At 52.5% G+C, this 12,204-nt stretch overlaps 1 protein-coding gene across 1 annotated transcript; it reads left to right on the forward strand.

The window, feature by feature from the left end:
* The first annotated feature begins 285 nt into the window (after positions 1 to 285).
* On the forward strand, positions 286 to 11,223 carry TMEM98 (transmembrane protein 98). The gene is made up of 7 exons (XM_031468288.2): positions 286 to 404; positions 2,473 to 2,653; positions 3,762 to 3,893; positions 4,862 to 4,895; positions 6,643 to 6,758; positions 9,027 to 9,086; positions 10,384 to 11,223. Exons 2-7 carry the CDS (start codon positions 2,523 to 2,525, stop codon positions 10,589 to 10,591), a joined length of 681 nt encoding a protein of 226 aa, XP_031324148.1. The 5' UTR covers positions 286 to 404; positions 2,473 to 2,522; the 3' UTR covers positions 10,592 to 11,223.
* The last annotated feature ends 981 nt before the right edge of the window (positions 11,224 to 12,204 follow it).

The following is a 12,204-nucleotide window of genomic DNA, read 5'->3' on the forward strand; positions in this document are numbered from 1 at the left end:
AGACACACTGCAGGGACCAATGGTACTCCCAGCCCCCACCCCCCCGGACGGCCGGACCCTCCGGGGCCCCCTCCCCGCCTGGCCCCCGCGGGGGCGCGAGAACCGCCTGTCGGGTCGCTGAGCGACAGTCTCGCAGCTGCCCGGGCCTCCCCAGGCCCCAGCCCCCGGCCGGGCCCGGGGCCTGGCGGTGACGGCGGCGCCTGGCAGCGGGGGATTTGGATGCTCGGCCGGCGTCTCCCCCGCCCGCACCACCTCCGGGGGTTTGGCCGCGCCGGGACTTATCTCGGTTCCTTCCCGGCATGCCCCGCTCGCGGGCGGCCGCCAGTCCCGCGCCCGGACTTTGCCATCGCGGGGGGCCCGGCCGCGGGAGCGCCCCCGCCGACGTCCCGGAGCCGCAGCCTCAGGTGGGTGAGCCCGGCGCGCCGCGGAGCTTGGGACCGGGGCTCCCCGCGAGCCGCCCCGCCAGTCCCTTCCGAGCGGGACGCGCGTGGCGGGCGGGGGTGCGGGAGAGGAGGGGGAGGGCAGCCCCGGCGCCCGCGACTGGGGAGAGTCGGAGCTGCGCGCCCCGGAGCCATCGAGCCCCGCGTGGCGCGCGCCAGGGCGGGTTGGAGGAGGGGTGTCCCTGCCAATGTCCTGGGTGTGGGGTGGGTATTTGGGGTAGGCGCGCAGGGGGAAGGAGGTGGGGTCTTGGGTCCGTTGTATCCTTGTGGACTTAGAACCCGATAGAGAGAAACCGAAAAACTCATCCTGAAACACACACACGGAGGTGAGTACACAAAGGAAAAGGAAAACACACGAAGAAACACTCATACAGACGGATCACGGAGAGAGACAGCGACAGCTCACAGAAAGCTCATACACGCTCAGAGAAACACACCCGAAACGCACAGGAAGAGGGGAGACAAAGCGGGTGGTCTTGGAGGCCATGGGCAGGGGGAGGGGAAAGGAAACACCGAGAAAGCATGAGATGGGGGAGGGGGAAGGAGAGACTGGGAGTGGAGAGGAAAGCCGAGAGAGGGGTAAAAATGAAGAGAAATCAGACAAGGAGGAAAGAAAAGGGGCTAAAGGAGGTAGCTCCTTAGGAGGGACAGTATAAAGAAACGCATCTAGAGAAACTGAGGCACTACACCCCTTCTCTCCCCCCCAAACACAATCAGATACAGAGATGAAAAAAGTAGATCCCAGCCTTCTCATCCTTGTGGGCAAGTGAGTCCACAAGCTGTGCTGTGAGACCTCTGAGAAGCCCTCCTTGGCACTTTGAGTCAGCGAAGTCCCCACCTTATCCACTTGGAAAACTCCTACTCATCCTTCAAAACCCAGCTCAAGCATCACCTGCCCTTTGAAGAAAGCTTTCCTAGAAAGTGTTGTGCAAGCACTGGTACTCCCATTTCTGTGTACTTCTGCATGTGGTACAGGCATTCTGAGTTGAAATGGTTTGTCTGCCTGCCCACCTTTCCCCCAGTTCCCCAAGTTTAGGGGGCCCATGTCTTCATTTATCTCCAATCTCCAGAATCCAGTCCTTGGTACATAGTCAATGGTTAATAAATACTGAATGATGCTCAGGAGCATTTAGACCCTCAAGACATGGAGCATAGAATTAAATTCAAATAGTGGAGTTGTACTTACTGTCCTGAAATCAGAGAGAATTCCAGGTCAAAGTGCCCTTTTTTGCAGGTGGAGAAATCAAAGCCCAGAGAGGAGAGGAGACTTGCTCAAAAAGACACAAGTGGGAGACCTGCAATGAAATAACATTGTGAATACATACTTCTCTGAGATGCCATTGTCCCTTCAGCCTATGTGTTTAAAATAGGCATGAAAGACTCCCCAAAATGAAAGCAGGCAATAAATAGGCAAGGGAAACGTTAATACCAGTTGTAAGTTACCAGCACTGAAACTGGCAATCAAAACTTTCTCCAGAGTTTTTAGAATCCTCTTTCCTCCTTAGAAAGAATAGAGGAGGTGAATGTCCATCTCAGTTTGTGTGGATGGCTTTCTGCTTCCTGACTCCAAAAACTTGGATGAATTACTTAACCTCTGCGGACCTCCGTTTTCTCATCTGTAAAATGGGGAGACTGATACCTGCCCCATAGGATAATTAGAAGAGTTAACACGTACCAAGTGCCTGGCACAGAGTAGATCCTCAGTGAATACAGGCCTGCCCTTCTTCTTAGGTGGGTATTTGTTCATGTGCCTGGTGCAGAAAATAGTGCTAGTGAAAATGTTTCCTTTTGTCCTTGGTTGAAAAGGCCATCCTGGTCCAACGGGGGAGCAAATGCTTTTAGGGAAGGAAAATGCAAGTTTAGAGCATGACATAAAATGCGTTGTGATTCTGTTCGGGCCCTCAGGTCTCTGCAGGTGACTTGGGGGAGCCTAGCTGCCCTCCCCGTTAACCCACCAGCAGGTAAGACCCCCCCTGCCCCACTGTCTTTCACTGCTTCTTCACCAGGCTGTTCTCTCCTTGTGTCTTTCAAGCTTCAGCCCATGTGGGGGATTGACTGGGACTGAGGGAGCCACCTGGAAGCATGGAGACCGTGGTGATTGTTGCCATAGGTGTGCTGGCCACTATCTTTCTGGCCTCGTTTGCTGCGTTGGTGGTGGTTTGCAGGCAGCGCTACTGCCGGCCCCGAGACCTTCTGCAGCGCTATGATTCCAAGTGAGTGGTCCAGGGAGGGAAAGGAGGAGAGATGGGCTGTGCCCTGGGGCTCCGATGAAAGAAAAAAAAGAAGTTTGGTGCTGGGCAACTCTTGTTCAGCTTTCTGTCTCTAAAATGGTACCCAAGGCTGTCCTCAGAGCTTAAGGATGTTCCTTAAGCCCTGCAGTGTCCTGAGCCACCTTGGACTCTGTCACTGAACGTGTTCACCTACCACAAATCTATCCCAGACCCGCCACCTCACTTAGCATTTGGACAAGCCAAGTCCCTTTCCAACCAAACTCATAGGAACAGAAATCTGAGGCCCCCACTCCAGCCACATATCTAAGCAAGGGACACTTAGTGCTGTGAAACCCCAGCCTAGGACCATCTCTCTGTGTGCACATATTTCCTCATGATGTTCTGCAGGTGAAACACAGTTTGCCAGCAAGATCCTATCAGCAGTTTAGGGATATTTTAATTGTTAGATCCTCAGGGACCCTGACCAGTAACCCTTAGTTCTTTTACCCCTTTTTTTGAATCCTATCAGCATCTCTGTTGAGTGGTTAATAATTAGTAAACGCACATTTATGTGATGCAGGAAAGCTCTGCTGTGGCATCTCATGTTTTCAAGAACCCTGTTGTAAAGAAGAAGGTGTTTTCACTTCTCCCACTTCCCTAGTATAACTGGGAAGGGGTGGGACTATGCGGGTGGACCAAGGGGGTTCCCAGGAGAGATTCTGCAGGACGTGTAGGAGGTTCAGGTAAGTTTGGCTAATTGGAACTTTAGCTTCTCCATAAAAGTTAGGCTTGAAGGAAAAGTTACAAACATATTGTCCGGAAGGAGCAGCCCGTCTAATACGTCTTTGTAATGATCATGGTTGTGGCCCTGCTCTTTCTCTTAGAGGCTCATCTTGTTCTGTGCCGCTTTTTTTGTCTTCGTGCCCCTGCCTCCTTGACTCACCGTCTCGCCATGTGCCCTGCCCACACTGCATGTCACTAGGGTTAGGTTTGGATCAAGGCCAAGTCCCTGCTTTGACTAACTCACTCCCTGCATTCTTTTGGGGGGTATGTGAGCGTCGAGAAGGAGAGGGTCAGTGGTGGTCACCACTTACCTGGGCTTTCCCTCCAGGCCCATTGTGGACCTCATCGGCGCCATGGAGACCCAGTCCGAGCCCTCTGAGCTGGAGCTGGACGATGTTGTCATCACCAACCCCCACATCGAGGCCATTCTGGAGAATGAAGACTGGATTGAAGATGCCTCGTAAGGCCTTGGGGACCGTTTGCTTTCCTCCAGCCGCCTGAGGATGGTGCACCGGGCTGCTGGGTGTCCTCCCCTGGCTTCCCCTTGCCAGAGCCGTCGACTGAGTACCTAGGAGCACTGCTGCCCTTTCCCCTGCTGTCACGGGTGGTGGTGGGGACTTAGAAGATGACATGACACTGTTTGTCCTCACCCTCCCCATTTTGTAGACCTGAACACTGAGGCCCGTAGATGTGTGGCAGAATTGTTATAAAGTCACCCTGAGGTGTTGGATTCTCTTGGAGGCACCCGTGAATTTGACCCTCAGGCTCCTTGGGGATCCCTCCAGCCACCACAAGACATTGTGGGTTGAGAAGTGTGTACCGCCCCCTTCCCTTTGGCTCAGCCATCCATCTACTGGGCAGGTGTTTACTAATGTGATGTGAGGGCACTGGGCCCGGCACTGCAGCTATTAAGCTGGTGGTGGAGACAGAATTCTACTAAATGCCTTATTTCAGAAATGATCGGGGGTCTGTGCATGGTGCCGTGGGCACACAGGGGAGGCAGTGTCTGGAGTTGCCTGGGGTCCGGAGGTAGGGGTGGAATTCATGAAGACTCTCCCAAAGTGGTGCCTCTTGATGTGGGTTTTGAAAGATGAGTTCACTAGGCTGAGCAAACAGGGAAGAAGTCCCTGGGTGGAGGGGGGGAGTGGCCTCAGAAGCTCAGAGTTACGAGAGAGCATGACCTGATGGGTGGGGAGTCGTACCACCTGGAAGCGCAGGGTGGGTGTGGGAGCGGAAGGGAAAGAGAGGTGAGGGAAGGTGCTTCCCGGGTTAGCTCTGGGGCTTGCTCACTGTGTCACTGAGGCCTTCCTGCTCTCAGGGGGCGTCCAGCTGCGCCCACAGGTCAGAGCTGGTTGAGGCCGGAGGTGGTAGCTGGAGGGAGGTGGGTCTCTCTGGAGAAGCGCTTACAAATTCTTCTTGTCTCCCCAGGGGTCTCATGTCCCACTGCATTGCCATCTTGAAGGTAATACTCTCCAGTTTCCCCTTGAGGATAAGGGGGTGGTCACCAGAGCACCCTGTGCACAGACTCTCCGAGCGGGAGGGACTTTGGGAAGAGCCCTGCACGGGAGGCCTTTTGCAACGTGCGCGACACCTGGCGTGTCTCCTCTTCACTTCCGCCCCCGCCTGGATGGTCTGTCCTGCTTTACAATTCTTGAGACCCTTTCAAAGGCTTGATTCCACCTGGTCCTCATAATAGAGCGGTCTGCGGGAAAGATACCATAGGCTGTCACTAAGCACACTGTCCCTGACTGCCGAGAAAGCTGTGCGCCCGAGACCGAGCAGCTGCTGAGGAGGAAACGGGGCTTCCCGGCTTCTCCTGGGCACTTTTTCTCATTCACAGAGAGCTCAGCCCTCTACAGGGAGCTGAGTTCTGTCTTGGGGCTTCTCCAATTGCTAGAAAGTTCCTCACTGGCCCTCCTGGGCTGTGACGGTAGTCAGCCAAACAAGACAGTCAGTGTTAAAAAAATCCAAACCGTGAGTATTTCAACTTGAAGGCAGACTTTTTTCTTTTAATACCCGCAGCCTCCAGACCTGGGTGGAAAGTTGGATCTGGTTTGCATTGTGGGTAATTTTTAGAGTCTGGGGTAATTTTTATGGTTTCAACGTGTTTTTCAGTTCGTGCCTCATACTCTCCTCCTTGATAGGATAATAATAATACTATGGGAATATTTGGCCAGTGGCAAATAGTGTTCATTTCGGTAACCTGGGAAACTACACATTTCTCTGTCTAGTAATTATTCAAGATTTCAGAAAAGACAGCTTTATCTTTTCTTTGGTGTCATTCAGTGCAAGATATTAAAAAGTCTCTCATCCCCCCTTCCTTCAGCCATCTCTCTTGGGGGACAAAGAAGTGCCTAGTAGGACATTGTTGTCCTAGGGTCCAGGCTTATTACTGAATTCCAAGAAGCTCTTTATCCATAGATATGGTCATAGGTGGAGCTAGATGGTTCTGAGCAATAATGCCGTATTACATCTCCCTTCTTCCATCCAGGATGTGCCCTGGTTCTGGGTTTTGTCCCCTGCCCTTGCCTCTTAAAGGAACAGGATGAATGACAGCTGAGTTACGGGATGGCTTATTGTACTGAAGTCAGTGGTCCATCCTGAGATGCTCAGATCAAAGGAGAGGCTCTTACCTTCCTCTTGGGATCTCAAGGCCATTTTGCTTGGCCACCTGCCCTTGATTCCGTGTGGTGAGGCCTTGAGGGAAGGGCCTGGGACATGCTAAAATGTCACCTTAGAAAATTGTTGAAATAAGTTCCACTTTGGGAAGATGTGCTTAAAGGAACGGTTGCCTTTGTCTGGCCATGTTTCTGAGGGTGCCTCTGGAGATCTTTATCATTTTGGAAGGACTAAGCCAGGAGGTGAAGGAATCAAAAGAGAAACGGGTTTTTCCCCTTAAGGGAGAAGGTGAAATTCGAGCACATGATTTTTCTTAGACAGATTATTTCAGCTTAGACTTCTCTAAGCCGAAACCCTGACCCTGATCTGAGGTTCCGACCCCTCCCGCCTCGCCGGCCATGTTCTTGGATTTGCCTCTTCCACTCCATTTCCTCTCATCCCTGTGTACTTTCCACTTCAGTCTGTCTGTGAGGTTAGGGGGCCCAGCTGTGGGATGGGGAGGTCCGTGTTTGTCTTTGTGGGGGCGGCAGGACCCTCAGGGGAGTGAGGTCCCCATCACCCCATCACCTCTCTCCTTCCTGCTGTATTAGATCTGTCACACCCTGACAGAAAAACTTGTTGCCATGACCATGGGCTCAGGGGCCAAGATGAAGACCTCAGCCAGCGTTAGTGACATCATCGTGGTGGCCAAGCGGATCAGCCCCAGGTGAGCCTCGGGGCCACAAGGTCCCCACACTCCACGGAGAGGGGAGGGGCCGGAAGCTGAGGTGGTGGCAGGGCCAGGCTCTCCTAAGAAGCTACGTGGGCAACTTCAGGGGTTTATGTCCCACCCATTTCCAGAGCACCCAGGAGAGTTTAGACTCCCCTCACCTCCAGCGTGCCCCCTCCCATAGGCTTTTTGGGAATTTCCAGCAAATGACTAGTGCTGACTGTCTCCTGCTTCCCCAGTCTTGTGCCAGCTGGGGCTGCTCGCCTTCCCTTTGCCACACCTCTGCCTGGGCTCCGGGCCAGCCAGCACATCACCCACTGGTGCCCATATCTGTGTGTGCAGTGACCGCCTGGCCATTACCCGTCCCAGCCCTTATCTGAACAGGAGACCAGCTCCTTGTCTCTGCTGCTCTGGCAGCCTCCAGGACTGGGTGGGAGGTGGAGATGGTTCAGATCTCCCAAATTCCAGGCTGTCTGCAGTCTCGTGTAGGAGGCCACCAGCGGGATTGCAGTCAACAGCTCCACCCCCTCACTTGAGCTCTTTTTGTGTGTGCATGAAGGAAATAAAGCCTTTTTTCTTAGAGGGAAGGGTGGTACTAAGTTTGTGCTGCCATCTGGTGGCTGGTATGTGGATGTGCCTGAGCCTGGGGTTCCCAGTTCAGAACGTTTTATCAGCCATGGAGTTTCCAGGGGTCCTTGTCTCCACTGGTAGATCACGAGGACCAGCCGTCTGTGGGAAAATGACAGTTGGTGCCCTTGAACTCTGTCCAGGGAGTTCAGTGAGTTGAGAAAGCAGGAGGGAGATAATCCAGAACAGTTCTTGGCTTCCTCTGGAGCTGTCCGGGTGGGTACCTGCCTCGGTGGGCCCCTGTCCTGGGGACCCGCCACCCCAGGCTCCGGGCAAGCCCTGGACACTCCTTGAGCCACCTGTGACCGGCAGAGCCTGCGTGGCTTATATCTGCTGGACCCTCCTCACGCTTCCTGTCACTTCTAAGAGCCACCGCAGGGGCCAGACACATCACGAGACCCCTGCTTATAAGACAGCATTGCTGGGAAGGGTCGTAGGGGGAGAGAGATGGTGAGATCTGAGTCCGAGTGAAGTCCTGGGTGGTCAGGATTAGCAGTGGTGCTGGAGCGAGGCTGAGGCGTCACCCAGAGAGCGGACCTGACCTGGTGCTCACTGGCCGGTCCTGCAGAGCACCTCGGACTGCCTCCAGAATGATCTCTGCCATCAGTCAATCAGGGTCCCTGCTTGGTCTTTTTGCCCTCACCCTTCTTTCTCCTTCTGGCCATTTTTTTTTTTTGTCCCCATTGCTATTCCTGCTCCGTTTGTTCCATATAGCGTGTTGAAAGCATATTAGTCTCAAGGAGAGCGGCTTCAGCTGCGCGGCAGAGGGAGGGGCCGGCTGAGACAGGTGCTGAGGGTGACCGTGGTCCTGCTGTTCCTCACAGCCCCTCAGCCCCAAGACAAGGATGCTTAAGGGCATCTGCTTTCAAGCCCTTTTGGAAATCAAACAATACATCATTAGTTTTTGCTTCTTTATCAAGTGATCCAGGAGCAAAGATTTGGATGAAAACCTTAAACCATGCAAATGAGAATAAATAGTAGTTCCTTTCTGAATTTGATTAAAGGAAAGTTAACCATGAACTGTACCAGGTGCTAAGAGAAATCCAATGGGAGCAGTTTGAACCTGAGTTAAACTTGGAGGTTTTTTTAGAGTTCTAGGTAACTACCTTTAACCATGGGGTTTTAAAAAAAATATATAAAAGTAGTAAGTACTTGTAAAAGTTAAAACATTGCAGAAATTGAGTGTCTGAAAAGTGAAGGACCCCCTAATTCTACCCCAATCCCAATTCCTGGAGGCAGCCACCACTGAATGGTGAGTAGTCTTCTAGATTTTGCCCTCTGGCATTTCATAGCTTTTGTTTATTCATTTTTGAGCATTTGAGATCGATCAGACTTTATGTATTGTTTGGCAGTTTGCCTTTTTAATGTAATAGTCTGTCTTGAATGTCATTCCGGATGTGTGAACTTGTATTTTGTAAACCACTAGACTGAAAAAAAAAAAAACACAGAAAAAAAAAATTCTATCCCCTGAACTTGAAGCCTTTCTGTCTAAGTCTCTGCCCGAGAATGCAGTTAGAGAAAAAGTCACTAAAGATTGGGTCTTGACTATCAAAAGACAGGACTCCGGATAAGGAGAGGAAGGAGGGAAAAGGGGCCACGAGAAAAGCGAAATACTGAGAGCCTTTTGCCTCCCCGCAGGGTGGACGATGTTGTGAAATCAATGTACCCGCCGTTGGACCCGAAGCTCCTGGACGCGCGGTGAGAGGGCGAGGAGGGCTTGTGGGCCCCTGCAAACCGGAGGCTCCCCGTTTTCTCAGATCTGTGGGGTGGGCTGTCGGGCTGTTGAGGAGAGGGCTGCTTTGGTGGCTTCCTGAGGCTTCCCGTGCTTTGGGCACCATCCCCTTCAGTGTGAATGGTCAGCCAGCCAGTGAGCCAAGCCTGGCTGGGTGCTGGAGGCCAGTGCTCTTCCTGGAACCCCGGAGAAGGAAGAGCCAGGCTTAGATTTTGAATTTCTATGATTAAACACCCAGCCAGGCTGCGTGATATCTGCACCTTCCCTCCGTCCCATTTCCCCCCATTGCTCTCCCTGCTCTCCGGACCTGGGGAGCAGACGCGCCTCAGCCGTCAGTGCCACCCAGTGGTGGGCGGGGCCACGAGGACGGAGGTGACGGGTCAGCTCAAGCTGCACTGCCCTTCCACAGGACACACCCAGGAGCCCCTCGCTTGTGATCCTCCCCTAAGACACGAGCCTACTCAGGCTTCTGAAATTATGTTCCTTTACCAGGTGCAAACCCAGTATAAAAAAAAAAAGGTTCTTTTGTCTCTCGGATGGATACGACCGTTTCACAGACCCTTAGAGTGATAATTGCCGGATATACGTGGTCACCGCCGTTGGGCTCGTCTCTCTGCCCCGCTCCTGGTGCTGCCCGGCCGTGCCCGTGGGCTTCTCACCTGTGATACATTCGCAGATGCGTTGTGCACATTCACTCACTATACGCAAGATATTCTGCAGTGAATCTTTCAACACTGAAACAAACAAAACAACAAAAAACCTCCTAGTCAATTTGTTTGCAGTTACATTTCTTTTTTAGAGTGCGGTCAACCAACCCTGGGCCTTACTGATTCAGAGTCAGTAAGTGATGCTCAGAGTAGGGGTATGGGTATCCTGTCTTCAAGTGGCCAGCGGTCGGAATGGGCTTATCCAATGGACTAGGTCCGAACTGTCCCACAAAGCATGCTCTGGGCGGCGTTAGTGAATGTGCTGCAGACAGTGGGCTCACAGGCATAAGTCAGTTAGTGAGACTCAGAGTATCAAATTCTCCCCTTAGAGCTTTATCCCGTGCACCACCTGAGAAGGGCTTCGGTTACCCTTGTTTAACCCAGACTTTCCCAAAATTATTTGAGCGTGGAAGCATCTTTAAATGACACACAGCAACCTCTGAGGGAAGGGACTCCAGCTTGGGGAACTTAGTCTAGATTCTACCCCTTTGAGCTTTGCTGCCAAGTCCCTTATATCCTAGGGAACCTGACCCTGTTCTGTTGTTTTCTTTTCTAGGACAACTGCCCTGCTCCTGTCTGTCAGTCATCTGGTGCTGGTGACCAGGAATGCCTGCCACCTGACTGGGGGCCTGGACTGGATTGACCAGTCACTGTCGGCCGCTGAGGAGCACTTGGAAGTCCTTCGAGAAGCAGCCCTGGCTTCTGAGCCAGATAAAGGCCTCCCTGGCCCTGAAGGCTTCCTGCAGGAGCAGTCGGCCATTTAGTGCCTTCTGGCCACGCAGCCGGTCGCCAGGGCTGGCGTGCTGCCACTGCCGGGTGGCTCAGCCGCGCCCTCCACTTTCCCCTGTAGAGTTAGTTGTCCTCCAGACGTGTGTGTGTTTATCGAAGCAGGAGGGCCCCGTCTGTTGGTGCCTCTGTTGTAGTTGCGAAGGGTGGCTGGTGAGGGGCAGTGTGACGCTGCATTTCCGGGAGGTGACAGTCACCGTCTGTGCAGTAGCGCTTTGGAGACTGGAGGGCCTTAAGCTTTATTTAGCTCACCTAGTGTTTTCAGGAAAATTGAGCCACCATCTGAGAATCAGGAGGTTTCACATTAAAATCAGAATTTCTGGCTTCTCTCGAACAATCAGACGAGGAGGCAACTCTCATCTGCATTTTCCAAAGAGGACAATCAGTGGGAACTAAGGGGTTGCCTCTCTTGATGACACGTGTACTCTCTCACTTGGCCTGTTTCACTTATTTTTTATTATCTGCCTGGTCCCTGAGGCATCTGAGTTCCTCCTTCCCTTTACAGGTTTGGGTTTGAAGGTGAGCAGTGTAGAGGATCCCCGTTTTATCATTATGCCTGCAATTTTACCTAGCCACCACTAGGTGGAGAGTAAACGTATACTTAGCTTTCCCTCAGGTGTGTCGTTACTGAGTCAAAATCAAATGCGTGATGGATGGGGGGACACAGTTCTCTGAGAACTGAGGATGGAAGGAGACAGCCTGAGAATCCTGAGGGTGCCTTGTGTGTGTGACTCCAAATGAGATATTCAGAGACCCCTCACGGTTCAGGCAGAGGTGAAGATACGACCGTGAGGTAGTTCCCACACTGGCAATGACTTCCATGATGGGTGGGCCCCCTTTCTTTTGATATCTGTTTGTTTGGCAAATATTGAAAGAAGAGGGGCATTTTTATGACTTGAGACGTTTGTGGGACCTAGAATCACCATCCCATAACCCAGACGTGCATCCGAATCCCATAATTTCTACCACAAGCATATAGGAACCCCTGAAGTACTTGGCTTCCTCTCAGGATCTCAGCGCCAACCTCACTCTTGGGAGAGGGACCTGACTTGGGGGCTGCTTTGGTTTTATCCCATACTGTTAAGCATGTTCGGAGCATGTTAAGCATGTCTGTTCCCATTTCATTTTCTGTACCCTAACTCAAGTCGGCAGATACCTCAGCCTCAGTCTAGAGAATCAGGAACTCATATTCCCAAGTCTAAAATCAGGACCTGGTTTGTCATGAGGTGTGTCATCTGCTCAATTTCATTCTCTCCTGGAAAGCAGGGTGCTCTGACCAGCACAGTGTACACCAATTCCCACCTGGGGAGATGGAGTCAGGAGAGGGAATTGGGCTGGGGCTCAACTCTCTGGGAAGATGGAGGGATTCCTGATTACCGGGGACACCTTATTGGACTGTCCACTCCCATCAACCTTCAACACATGCTAGGGAACTTCCCGGTCCTGCTGGTGAGCTGTGAATGGGAAATGTCCTCGGAGTCACTTTGACTTTTCTGTGGTCTCCACCAGTAGACGTCCATAGGCCTCCTGCTTTTGTCTTTTCCCTTCCCTTCCAATACCTGCTTTCATAACCAGACTGGAAACCACCATG

The sequence above is a fragment of the Camelus dromedarius genome, chromosome 16 (genome assembly GCF_036321535.1).
Source record: "Camelus dromedarius isolate mCamDro1 chromosome 16, mCamDro1.pat, whole genome shotgun sequence".
Lineage (NCBI taxonomy): Eukaryota > Metazoa > Chordata > Mammalia > Artiodactyla > Camelidae > Camelus > Camelus dromedarius.

Excerpts from the sequence above, each read along its gene's own strand:
- TMEM98 (XM_031468288.2), top strand. The coding sequence starts at position 2,523 with ATGGAGACCGTGGTGATTGTTGCCATAGGTGTGCTGGCCACTATCTTT. Across the intron at positions 2,654-3,761 it reads CTGCAGCGCTATGATTCCAA|GCCCATTGTGGACCTCATCG; the intron begins GTGAGTGGTCCA and ends CTTTCCCTCCAG. Across the intron at positions 3,894-4,861 it reads GACTGGATTGAAGATGCCTC|GGGTCTCATGTCCCACTGCA; the intron begins GTAAGGCCTTGG and ends TTGTCTCCCCAG.